Raw genomic sequence first — 13,173 nt, forward strand, 5'->3', positions numbered from 1 at the left:
GGGGGCTGTTCAAACAGGAGGCTGGGTTAAACCCTTCCCCTGTCCTCAGTTCTGAATCCTCCTGTGCCACTGAACAAGTTTCACACTGTAATAACCGAGCACTGCTCATCCATTGCGAGGCTCTTTTGGTTATCAAAGCTTGAACTTGATGGCAGACTGGAACAGTTGGAGATCCTGTTGTCATCAGGGTTTGGGCCTCGGTTCGTGTTAAAGCTGTGGCTGCACATTTCTGCAGACAATGAGGCCACTCTGGCCACTGGGTGAAACTTGTTGGCCCAAAAATTCCTTTGGCATGGCCCTGTTGAACATTCCCCTACAATTCCAATTTCTTTTCTGAGTCTGGAAGAGCGTCAGCTGAGGCTTCAGTATTTTTTGTTTTTCATTTTCTCAAGTTTTGCTCTCTTTCTCCTGTCCATACCACAGCATGGAGGCTGTCTGGGGTTAAAAAGTCCAGACATTTGACAAAAGGTACAGCAGCAATAACCTCTGTATCACCTTTTACAATATTACAATGCCATCATCAAATTCCTTCCTAGATAATTACAATCACAGTAGGAAGAGAAAAAAATTAGTTTAGTTCAAATTAACCTCCCACAGCACCTAATTGAACAAATGACACCAGCTCAGCTTTCCCATTTATTCCCTTAATAATGAAAACACTCCTTTACAATGTTCCCCCCTTAGGTGCAAGATTCAGAGTGGATGGAGAGGCCCCTGTGTCCATCAGGAGAGGCCTCCTCTGGATGCAGACCCAGCCTGGATGTTCTCCAGGGCTGCAGTGTGGTGCGTCCCCGGTGGGATGGGAGCTCAGAGAGCCCTGACAATCCATGTCCATGCAGGGGTGGACTCGCTCCTCCTGAGGGTGCTGCTGTCTGTGCTTGCAGTGTCCTTGTGGGCTGCAGCTGGAGCCCTGACTCCTTCCCAGGGGCTGTTTGGGTGGGCTCTGCCCTGGCCAGGAGGGCAATGCCTCTGCCAGGTGCTTGTGGCCGACGCCGTCCCCTGGGTGCTGGGGCCCCCTTGGGCCCTGGGGTTGGTCCCTCAGGGGCTGTGGGAACTCTGCCATGGCCTTTGCCTTCAGCTTGGCCTTTTGCTCATCCCTCCTTGCCTTCAGCTGCTGTGCCTTTGTGCCCAAGTGCTGCAGGGCCTTCTTGTGCCACTCCTGCAGCCCCGGTCACTGCCTGTGGGTGCTCATCCTCTGAGAGCTGCTGAGCTTTCTGCAAAATCTTTCCTTTCTGCAGGGACCCAAGCCAAATCCTTCACAGAAAATCCTGATCCTTCCATGTGCATTCTGCATTTCCCAGATGTTGCTTTGTTTTGCTCCTTGTGCTCAGGGTCCCCTGCACAGCCCGTGTGGCAGAGCCGGTGCCTGTCCTGCCGCAGTGTCCAAAGGCGGCCCCCCCGGCGGGCAGGGCCGGCAGCTCCCCGGGGCCGGGCAGCGGCCGGGGCGTCCCGCAGCCTCCTGGGGGCCGGGGGCCACTGCCGGCCCTGCCCGGGGCTGGTGGGCTCAGGCAGCGCCCGGCGCTGAGCCCCGGCTGCCCCACAGCCCCGGCCCGGCCCCGCAGCTCCCCACAGGCCCCCAGCCCTGCTCCCGGTCCCGCACCTCTGCGCCCGCTGCTGCCGCTGCCCACCACAGAGAAACCCCTGACATCCTGACCTCCTGCTTTTCCTCTCCTGGAAACTGGGAATTCAAAGTATCAGCTGGCAAATTGTCAGGATAAGACCCTGCTGAAAAACATCCCAATCCTGAGTATTTTTCTGTTCCTCCTCTTTTCCATCATCCTTTTTCTTACCACACACATTCCTCCTGCTGCTTCTTGCCTGAACCATATTGCTGCACACTCCCCTTCACCTGATCCCTTCCCAGCACACCAACACCATCCATCCCCTGTTGTCCAAATCCCTTCTCCCCTTCCCTTATTGCCCCCCTGGGTGTCCATGTCCTTTATTACCTCTGGGGGAATGTGCAAACTACCTCAGCATTCTCCCATGGGACCCTTCAGAGACATTTTGGGATCATCATCCCTTTGGCCAGGACCCCTCCCTGGCTTTCCCTTTTCTCCCCTCCATGGGTGCCCTGCCATGTTCACTCCCCAAAGATCCCAGGGCAGTCACTGATGAGATTTTCAGTGCTCTCTCCCTGGTGACTCTTCACAGACCCCCCTGATGTGTCACTCGTCTGTCTCCTGGTCACTCCCGGGTCCCCAATCAATCCCCGTTGCTGCCGCCAGCCAAGGGAGCCGATCACCCAAAGTGGGTGAGGCACCTTCAGCTGCACTCCCTGCCCCAGGGTGTGCGGGAAAATTGACATCACCAGAGGTTTCTGTCCACAAAGCAGACAGAGGAGTCCTGTGAAATTAATTTCATTTCTAAAAATGGGAGAGGCCATGGGACATTCCCCATGGGATCTCTCCAATTGCTGGAGGACACAGCCTCCTTTTCATCCTAATTCTCCTGGCCACATCTCCCTCTGCTTTCCCCATTGGCTGAAGCACTTGAGAGCTGCAGACTTCCCAATCCACCTACTACATACTCCCTTAATATGCTTCCTGCTATATAGCAAATGATATTCATGGGTCTGTTAAGTCTTTGTTGTTCTTCTGGAAGTTCATGAATAGAGCAGGGCCTTGGCTGAGCAGCAGTCTGTGTCATCAATTAATAACATTTAATGAAACCGATTCCTTCTCCTGTCACTCCTTTGTTTACAGCTCCCTGGCCCTCTGAGCCTTCCCCCTCGGCCTCATCGCCCCTGCGAGGGGAATTTGGGGAGGTGGGAGTGGGGCAGCGCCAAGGCCGGGCCCCCCCGCGCTGTCCTGGCGGGAGCGGCTGCAGTGGGGACCGAGTGCGGGCGGGAGCGGCCGAGAGCCCAGCGCTGCCCCAGCCCGACCTGCCCCAGCTCCATCCCTGCCCCTCGGCTGGGATGCTGTGGGTCTGGGGGGAAGAGGGAGCTGGCAGTGGGTGCTGGGCCTGGGGCAGGAGGAGAAGGGAAGGAGAAGCAGGCTTGAGGAACAGAATGGTCAAACGATGCAGGTGGCAGGAGAAGGTGGGATTGTGCAGGAGAAGGAGGAATAGCAGGAGGAAGAGGAGTGTGAGGAAGAGTAGAGACACAGGAGGAGGAGGGGGAGCAGAAAGAGGAAGCAGCAGAAGGTTCCACCCCTCCCTGTATCTGCAGCCTCCCCTCAGCCCCAGGAGCGTTGCTCCCCCCACATGCAGCAGGTGACTGTGGAGGGGGATCCAGGATTTTCACGGGGTGAATCTTGGTGTTTCTGAGCTTTCATGGGCTAAATGTTGGTGCTTTGGTTTTATGTGGCAGCTGAATCTTTATGTTTTGGAGGAGGTTTTTGCTGACTTATGATGTTTGGGGAGTTTTTGATCTGTGTCTTGGAAGTTTGTAGGATTTTTGGGCTGAATCTTGGTGTTTTGGAGGTTCTTACAGACACAAGATTCCCAATGACTTCCTGAGATGAACTGGAGCAAGGAGGAACGTCTAGTCCAAGGTGCTCTCCTCTTGTTTTTTTTCCCCAAACCAGGATTTTTCATTCCCTGGGTGTGTCTGGATGGAGGAGGAGGAAAAGCCCCGGAGATGCTGCAGGAGGAGGAGCTGCAAACCCAGCCCAGGGAGCTGCGGGGAGGAAAGAGCCCCCCTGAGCCAGGAAGGCGGGCGGAGATCCAGCCGGAGCTCGGAGCTGGTGGAGAAGCCTCATGGCAGGGAGAAGCCCCACAAGTGCTTGGAATGTGGGAAGGGTTTCAGTCGGAGCTCCAGCCTGATCCAGCACCAGAGGATCCACAATGGGGAGAGGCCCTACGAGTGTGGGGAATGTGGGAAGAGCTTCAGACAGAGGTCTCACCTGATTGAGCACCAGGTGATCCACACCGGGGAAGGGCCTTACAAATGTTTGGAATGTGGGAAGAGCTTTGGGCAGAGCTCAACCCTGAGAAAACACCAGCGCATCCACACCGGGGAGAGGCCCTACGAGTGTCCCCAGTGTGGGAAGAGGTTTCAGACCAGCTCCGATCTCCTCCTACATGAGCGGATTCACACAGAGGAGAGGCCCTTCCGCTGCCCCGACTGCGGGAAGGGCTTCAAGCACAACTCCAGCCTCACCATGCACCGGCGCATCCACACAGGGGAGAGGCCCTACGAGTGTGGGAAGTGTGGGAAGAGCTTCTCACAGAGCTCTCACTTGACCCAGCACCAACGGAGGCACCACTAAGGGAAGCCCTGTGAGTGCCCCGAGTGAGGGAAGAGCTTGGAGTGAGGGAAGAGCTTGGAGTGAGGGAAGAGAGTGAGGGAAGAGCTTGGAGTGAGGGAAGAGAGTGAAGGAAGAGCTTGGTGCGCTGCTCCAGCTCCATCCCCCATGGGAGGATCCGGGCTGGATGATCCCCAGTGACCCCCGTTGGGCAGAGCCCTGGTGCCCCCGTATGGGGAATAAAACAGAGAGTAAAGCAATGGAGCTGATAAAGGGGCCCGATATCTGAGGCCTGACTGAGCAGAAACTGTGGGAGACACAGACACAGTTTAAGTCTCCCTGGGCAAGAAGTGACCGAGCAACGTGGTGTGAGACTTTGTGATAAGATAAATGTTCCCAGGTTACTGTATGTCACAAAGAATGTGTAACCAATGGGAAATTGTTACCAAAAACAGAGCCCTATATAAGCGCCATAGAAGTAAATCCCTGTATAAACACCTGGTACACTCAATAAAATTGGCTTTGGTCTAAACTCGGATGTCCTCGTCTCTCTGTGGTGGATAACTGTCCTGGTTCAGGGCAAATTTGGGGAAAGAACCTTAAAAGTCTTCCTTTAGGAAAGCAGATTCAATTGGGCCCTCCCCCCAACCAGTTCGGGAAGGATACCTCTTTGGAGGAAAGTGGAAAAAACCTGTTTATTAAACAAGCAAACTTAAACAATATTAAACAAAAAAAATAAAACTTCCCGCCACTCCAAGAGAGAGATAAACCCAGAAAAATCCCCCGGGTTGCAGCTGGGCTCACTCAGTCTCTGATCAGTCCCTCTGGCACTGGAAATGCCGCGGCCCAGGCCCGGCCCGCTGGGCCACAGGTGCTGCTGCTGCTGCTCTTCTGGGTGTTCAGTCCAGAGCAGGTCCAGAGAAAGGGAAAACACCACAGTCCAGGGAACTTCTTTGCCTCAGCTAGCTAAAAGTAACTAGAAAAAAAGCAAAGGAGAGCTCTCTCACTGTCTGTCCATCTGCAGATGACACAGTGCAGGAGCAGGAATGTGGAGGAGGGAGTGCAGTTCTTGAAAACAAACTCCGCGCTTCTTCCCCGCTCCCTTTCACTCCTGGAACAAGTCTTAAAGGTGTCGAACTTATTATTCAACATAAACAGAGCAGACGATTGGGGATAAAGGCATCATACAGTCAACCTAGGACATTCCACCCCTTATCCCCATATCGTCAGCTTACTACTAAAACTAATATATATATTCAAACCCTACAAACACATATATTATACATCCAATATACAGCTATACACAGACAATGGCAGTAATATTCAGAAAACAGTGATATTTACACATAGTTCTCACCCAACAATCAGATCTCCCTGAGGTACACATCGTGTTCTTCCATCTTTCTGCATTATCCACCATGTACAACCTGGTCCCTGTGCAAAGACAATCCCACGAATGGGTTTGTCTGTACTCGAGCCAGAACTGATCCACACTGATTTCCCTAACAAACCTCTGACGTGCCACTGAGACTTTGTCTCCATCTACCATATGCAAAAGCTGAGATTGGGCAGGGCCAAATCGACTGGTAGAGCCTCAGGTGTTAACTAACCAGGTGGCTTTTGCCAGATTCTGCTCCCAGTTCTTGAAAGATCCCCCACCCAATGCTTTTAAGGTGGTTTTTAACAGTCCATTGTACCTCTCCACTTTGCCTGCAGCTGGTGCATGGTAGGGGATGTGGTACACCCACTCAATGCCATGTTCCCTAGCCCAGGTGCTGATAAGACTATTCTTGAAATGAGTCCCATTGTCTGATTCAATCCTCTCAGGGGTACCATGCCTCCAAAGGACCTGCTTTTCAAGGCCCAGGATGGTGTTACGGGCTGTAGCATGAGACACAGGGTAGGTTTCCAACCATCCAGTGGTGGCTTCTACCATTGTGAGCACGTAGCGCTTGCCTTGGCGTGTCTGGGGCAGTGTGATGTAGTCAATCTGCCAGGCCTCCCCATAGCTGTACTTGGACCACCGCCCACCATACCAGAGGGGCTTCACCCGCTTGGCCTGTTTGATGGTAGCACAGGTCTCACAGTCATGGATAACCTGAGAAATACAGTCCATGGTTAGATCCACCCCTCAGTCTCGTGCCCACTTGTAAGTGGCATCTCTACCCTGATGGCCTGAGGCATCATGGGCCCATCGTGCTAGGAACAACTCTCCCTTGTGTTCCCAGTCAAGGTCTATCTTTGATACCCCTATCTTCGCAGCCTGATCTACCTGCTGGTTGTTTTGCTGCTCTTCATTAGCTCTGCTTCTGGGGACATGGGCATCTACATGGCGAACCTTCACAGGTAGCTTCTCTACCCGGGTAGCGATATCTTTCCACTCTTCAGCAGCCCAAATTGGTTTTCCTCTACGCTGCCAGTTAGCCTCTTTCCACCTCTCTAGCCACCCCCACAGAGCATTGGCTACCATCCATGCATCAGTGTAGAGGTAGAGCTTTGGCCACTTCTCCCTTTCTGCAATGTCTAGGGCCAGTTGAATGGCTTTGAGTTCAGCAAACTGGCTTGATCCACATTCTCCTTCAGTGGCCTCTGCAACCCGTCGTGTGGGACTCCATACAGCTGCTTTCCACTTCCGATTCCTCCCTACGATGCGACAGGAACCGTCAGTGAAGAGAGCGTAGCGTGTTTCCTCTGCTGGCAGTTGGTTGTATGGTGGAGCTTCTTCAGCCCGTGTCACTGGTTCTTCTTCTTCATCTGCGACACCAAAACTTTCACCTTCGGGCCAATTTGTAATTACTTCCAAAATCCCAGGGCGATTCAGCTTACCAATATGGGCACGCTGCGTGATGAGAGCAATCCACTTGCTCCATGTAGCACTGGTGGCATGGTGGGTGGAGGGAACCTTTCCTCTGAATATCCACCCCAGCACCGGTAGTCGGGGTGCCAGGAGGAGTTGTGCTTCTGTGCCAATCACCTCTGAGGCGGCTGGAACTCCTTCATAGCAGCCAAGATTTCCTTCTCTGTTGGGGTGTAGTTGGCTTCAGACCCTCTGTAGCTCCGACTCCAAAATCCCAGTGGTCGGCCCTGAGTCTCATCAGGCACCTTCTGCCAAAGGCTCCAGGACAGACCATGGTTCCCGGCTGCAGAGTAGAGCACGTTCTTCACATCTGGTCCTGTCCTGACTGGGCCAAGGGCTACTGCATGAGCAATTTCCTGCTTTATCTGGGCGAAAGCTTGCTGCTGCTCAGGGCCCCAGCAGAAATCATTCTTCTTGCGGGTGACCAGGTAGAGGGGACTCACGATCTGACTGTACTCAGGAATGTGCATTCTCCAAAAACCAATGGCGCCTAAGAAAGCTTGTGTCTCTTTCTTGTTGGTTGGTGGGGACATGGCTGTGATCTTGTTGATGACATCTGTAGGAATCTGACGCCGTCCATCTTGCCACTTCACTCCCAAGAGACAATATTAATTCAAACAACATAACCAGTAACTGCTCCATACCCACACAAAATAATTGGAACAAAAATATGATTACAACAGGATTTTTTCCACTCTCTCGTGCCCCACGTTGGGCGCCAAAATATTTGTCCTAGTTTAGGGCAAATTTGGGGAAAACCCAGGAAATAAACCCCCACGGCCCCTCTCCACCCACCTGGTTCAGGGAAAAATTTCCTCTGAGAGAGAAGTGGAAAAGAACCTGTTTATTCAACAAGCAAAGCACTCCCCAGCACCAAAACAATTAACAACACTAGATGACAACAAAACTCTTTCACCCCTCTGAAGAGATGAACAAATCCAGAAGGTCTTTCCTGGGAGTGGTCGCCCGGGTCTGGGCACTGGGGATTGCTCTCCAGCACTGGGGATGGCTGCTGCAGATCACCAAATGCAGGCTCCTGGTGTTCCTTGGTGTTTCCCAGATCCCAGTCCAGAGCAAGTTGGATGATATTCAGAAAGAGGAAAGGAAAAAAGCAACAGTCCAGGGAAAGAATTGGACTGCTTAGCTAACCTAACTAGGAAGCAAAGCAAGAAAGCAGGCAAAGCAAGCAAGCCAAGCAAGCAAGCAAGCAAAGCAAAAGCCAGCCAGATGATAACACGGCAAAACAAACCTTCACTTTCAGAGTCAGTTCTGAAAGCACAGAACATAATATCAAACGTAAACAGAACACACGATTGGAGATACAAACACCATAACAGTCACCCTAGGACACCAGGGCTGCTCCTAAAGCAGCCAGGAGCTGGTTGGGCAGCAGCAGTGCCTGGAGCAGACAGGGTTTGTGATGAGCTCCAGAGGAGCTGAGCCCAGGGGCTGCTGGCCAAGGCCGAGGCCCAGCGAGCATTTCTCAACTGGCAGGGCGGCCTGAGAAGGGGAGGGGGGAATGCACCAGCACAGGAACCATGGAACCAAGGGACCATTGTGACACTGTGGGGCCCTGTGAGACCAAGGGACCATTGTGACACTGTGGGGCCTGTGAGACCAAGGGACCACTGTGACACTGTGGGGCACCATGGAACCAAGGAGACCATTGTGACCCTGAGGGGACTCATGGGATCATGGAGACCATTGGGACACTATGAGGCCCCATGGAATAAGTAAATCATTGTGACACTGTGGGGCCTCATGGAACCAGGAGGCTTTGGTGGCACTGTAGGGCTGTGTGGAACCAAGGGTACAGGGTGACACTGCAGGGCTCATGGAACAGAGGAGTCATTGGGACACTGCTGGACCCCATGGAATCAATGCATCATTATGACACTTCGAGACCCCATGGAAACAAGGGAACCTGGAACAGGTCAGACTGGTTTGGCCTCCCAGGGGGAGTGGGGAGGGGGGGATCAGGTCAGGCTGATCTTGGAATGTCAAGGTCTGCCTCTCATCTGCTGCTGAAACACTGGGGCTCCCTGTTTCCTTCCTGTAGAAAAGATCTGTCCTCCTCCTGACAAACATGGCCAGAATTCAGATTTCACCTCCAAATTTCCTTATTTCCAGGGATTGTACCTATAGGAATATTGCCAGGACAAGTCTGCCTTGCAATGGTTTCACAAGGCTCACCTCCCATCTGTCCCCAAAACACTGGGGAAGGCTCCATGCTTTCCTTCCTATGGGAAAGACCTGTCCTGCTACTCCAGCCACCCATGGCCAACACTGGGGTTCCACTTCCAAAATTCCCTGTATCCAAAGATTGCTCCCAGACAAAATCTGCCATTACTGACGAGTTTGGCTGGCCTTGGCCCGGTGAGGCTCTCACCTGCCTTCCACGCCCTGTGGCTCTGTGCTTTCCTTCCTATGGAAAAGAACTGTCCCTCTCATCCATGTGTCCATGGTGTAAGAGATAGTCCAAAGTTTCCCTCATGTGCCTCACGACCTTTGCAAGGACAGAGACTCAGACCCTGCAGACCCTGAGTGCAGTTCTGGCCTGGTTGAGGTGGATTCTCGCCAGGTGATTGTTTGCAGGTGTGTTTGCTGTGCTGCCACGCTGCACGGCTCCTGGCAGGGCTTGGCAAGGAGCGGCGTGCTCTGTACATTTCACCTGCTGCACGATCCCCACTCACCACAACAGGGTTAATGAGGGGTTAATTTCCCCACCTCTCAGCTTTGATGATCCCCCATGGAAGATCCCTCATCTGCCTCATGACCACCATCAAGGACGGAGATTGAGGCCCCCTCCCACGGGCTGAGACTGAGACCCTTAAACTTCTAACACAGGGCGCTGGCCTGACGGAAGCGGGATGTCTGCCAAGTGTTCCCTCAGGTGTGATCGCTGGACCAAGACTGATTTCCCATGGCAAGGAGTCCTGAAACAATGGGTCCTGCTCGCTGCCGGGACTGGTTTGTCCAGTTCGGAACTGCACTGTCTGTGCTTGTTCTCAGCTTATTCTCAACTGCCCTGTACCTGCTCCCTCAACTATAAAAGACCCCTGAGTTAACCAAAGAGATTTTCCCTGACGTGACAATACAGATCTGTTGGCTGGACCACGAGGATTTCGTCTCTCTGTTGGTAGCTATTTCCCCTTGCCCTCTTTCTCTGTCTCTCTATCCTTTATCTCCTTCCTAACCCTTCTATCCCATCTGCTGAGGGCATCAATAAAAGGTGCATTTGCTTTCAGTGATATTGGAAGTCCCCCTGCTGTGTGTCCTTTGCACTCTGAGATGGGTAAAATGAAACATCAGGACCCCCACTTGTACCAGCAGATCGTGGCAGCCCAGCACCCTAAATGGGGAGAGCCAGGAGGGGGGAGCTTTTGGGATTGCTGGGACTCCCGGCAGCCTGGGGAGGGCGGGCAGCGAGGAGAAGGGGGACCCCCAATCCAAGTGTGACCCCAGCAGCTGGGACAGGGGGGAGCCCCGAACAGCAAAGGGGAAGGAGCAGGGACGGGGAACTCCTGGGAGGCTTTTTCAGGGCTGGATCTCGGTGTTTGGGAGGTTTTTATGGAGCCCAGGTGGCCAGGGACTTCTAGGGATGGACTGGGACAGAGGGACCCTCAAACTCAGCGTACTCATCCCTTTTTTTTCCCCAAACTAGGATTTTCCATACCCAGCCCCTGGGAGGCTGTGAGAAAGAAGAAGATGTCCCAGGACACCGAGGCAGGTGAGGAGGAAGTCAGTGCCCCTTTCCCCCTCTCTCCTGCTCCATCTCCCAGCCCAGCCTGGCCCCGGCTGCAGGACAGCCCCGCTGCCGGTGCCCTCCTGCTGGGGACGCACTGGGGGGATCTCCTTTCCCTTCCCTCTGGCATGGAGGCAAATCCCATCCTCTCCTTGTCCTTCCTCCCCCAGAGCAGGAGCTGAGGATGGAGACCAGGAAGGACAAATCCCTGCAGCACAACCTCATGGAAGAGGCCATTTTGAGCAACTCCACAGCACAGGAATCCAACAGGGAGGAAAAGCCCCGGAGATCCCACACAAGGAGGGGCTGCAAACCCAGCCCAGGGTGCTCTGAGGAGGAAAGGCCCACTCTGGGTCAGGAAGGTGGGCAGAGCTTCAGCCAGAGCTCAGAGCTGGTGGTCCCTGAGAAGCTTCAGAATGGGGAGAAGCCCTACAAGTGCTTGGAGTGTGGGAAGAGCTTCAGGAAGAGCTCCCACCTGATCAGGCATCAGATGATCCACACTGGGGAATGGCCCTACGAGTGTGGGGAGTGTGGGAAGGGCTTCAGCTGCAGCTCTGCCCTTGTCACCCACCAATGCATCCACACCAGGGAGAGGCCCTATGAGTGTCCCGAGTGTCAGAAGAGGTTTCAGACCAGCTCCCATCTCCTCCGGCACCAGCGGATTCACACGGATGAGAGGCCCTTCCGCTGCCCTGACTGCGGGAAGGGATTCAAGGAAAACTCCACCCTCATCACCCACCGGAGCATCCATACTGGGGAGAGGCCCTATGAGTGTGGGGAGTGTGGGATGAGCTTCAGCCAGAGATCCAACCTGATCCGCCACCAGAGGATTCACACTGGGGAGAGGCCCTATGAGTGTGGGGAATGTGGGAAGAGCTTCAGCCAGAGATCCAACCTGATCCACCACCAGATGATCCACACTGGGGAGCGGCCATACAAATGTGGGGAATGTGGGAAGGGCTTCAGCCGAAGGTCCCAACTGATCACCCACCAAATGATCCACACTGAGGAGAGGCCCTTCGAATGTCCCGAGTGTAAGAAGAGGTTTCAGGCCAGATCAAATCTCCTCCTGCACTGGCGGATCCACACTGGCGAGAGGCCCTATGAGTGTCCCCAGTGTGGGAAGAGCTTCTCCAGGAGCTCTCACTTGACCAAACACCAACGGAGGCACCGGTAAGGGAAGCCCTGTGAATGCCCCTGTTGAGAGTTTAGCTGAAGAATGGCTGCGCAGCAAGGGACACGAAAGGGTTAAGTTGATGAGAGTATGAGAATATGTGACTTGTAGCATGAAAACTATGCCCTTGAGAAACAGATGTTTTCTATCAACCTTGAGAGCCAGACATCTCCTAACAACCTTGAGTATACAGATGTCTCGATAAAAATGAAATATTGCTTGGTATGCAGAAAAGTAATCAAGTATAAAGAAGCAGTAACCGCAAGGCTTATCGCAAAGAGATATATGTGTTAATAGAAAGGTAACCAATCCTGAGCTTCGCTTTTGCAATCCGTATGAACTAGTTAGTGCTTGTATAAAGAAACTGTAATCGACTCCAATAAACTGAAAACTTGTTGACCATGATATCATGAGACTCGTTTTCCCGCGACAATCTCACCAACAATTGGCGCCCGAACGGATGGGACCCCCCCCCCCCCCGGATCTGTGAGACGTTGCGTTGGGGTCGGGTCCCGCAGCTAGACGGACGGCGATCAAGCTTTACCTGGAGCCGCGCCCTGAGTGACCACAGCGGTGAGCTCAGCCGATACATGCTGCCGAAGCCTGGAGGGGCTGCAACAGCGCTGACGTGAGTATGGATAGGCAAGCAGCATATGACCTTTTCACCTCCTTTCTCAGACGGAGGCAATTTAAGGGGCTTGATTTAGATAAAGATCTCCCTGCTTTATTGCAGCATGCAGCCTCGTATTCCTTTTTCTCAGACCCGCATACCGTACATGAATTAGGGGAATGGCGAAAATATGGGGATAAGTTGTGGGAATTAATGTTAGACGATGATAAACCCGCAAAGAAAATGAGCAAGTTATGGAAAGTAATTCACAATGAGTTGTTAATGTTCCAAGCGGAAAAAAGGGCAGCTGAGGGAGTAAAGACAGCACAAGAGCATAATTGCGATTTCGGTTTACCAGCAGATCCTAGTGCTCCAAATCCCCCCTTTTTTACAACAGTTAATGTGCCTTCATCCGTGCCATCCGCCCCCCCCCCGCCGAGCCGCCGAGTATCGCGATCCCCGGGAATGCTCACCACAACCCCCCTCCCCCACCTCGGGCAACTGTTTCTCTCAGTAGCCAGGAGCCTGTCCCTGGGGCAGAAGCTGACCTCGCGGAGGCCATGGCCAGGGAGAGACGTGAAATCTGGAGCACGCTCGCCC

The 13,173-nt window shown here is 53.4% G+C and overlaps 1 protein-coding gene across 5 annotated transcripts in view; it reads left to right on the forward strand.

Moving 5' to 3' along the window:
• Window positions 1-13,173, forward strand: part of LOC101233579 (uncharacterized) — a 376,722-nt gene that overhangs the window by 12,986 nt on the left and 350,563 nt on the right. The window contains exons 3-6 of one of the 5 annotated variants that reach the window (XM_072921328.1): window positions 2,252-2,254; window positions 3,707-4,201; window positions 11,534-11,761; window positions 11,846-12,315. In XM_072921328.1, coding sequence (XP_072777429.1) covers window positions 2,252-2,254; window positions 3,707-4,201; window positions 11,534-11,761; window positions 11,846-11,966 — 847 coding nt within the window. In that variant the 3' untranslated portion in view covers window positions 11,967-12,315. Of the gene's footprint in view, window positions 1-2,251; window positions 2,255-3,706; window positions 4,206-11,204; window positions 12,316-13,173 lie in introns of those variants that run through there. The other 4 variants (XM_072921324.1, XM_072921326.1, XM_072921327.1 and 1 more) reach the window with 4 other exon arrangements.

This window comes from Taeniopygia guttata, chromosome 36 (assembly GCF_048771995.1).
Source record: "Taeniopygia guttata chromosome 36, bTaeGut7.mat, whole genome shotgun sequence".
Lineage (NCBI taxonomy): Eukaryota > Metazoa > Chordata > Aves > Passeriformes > Estrildidae > Taeniopygia > Taeniopygia guttata.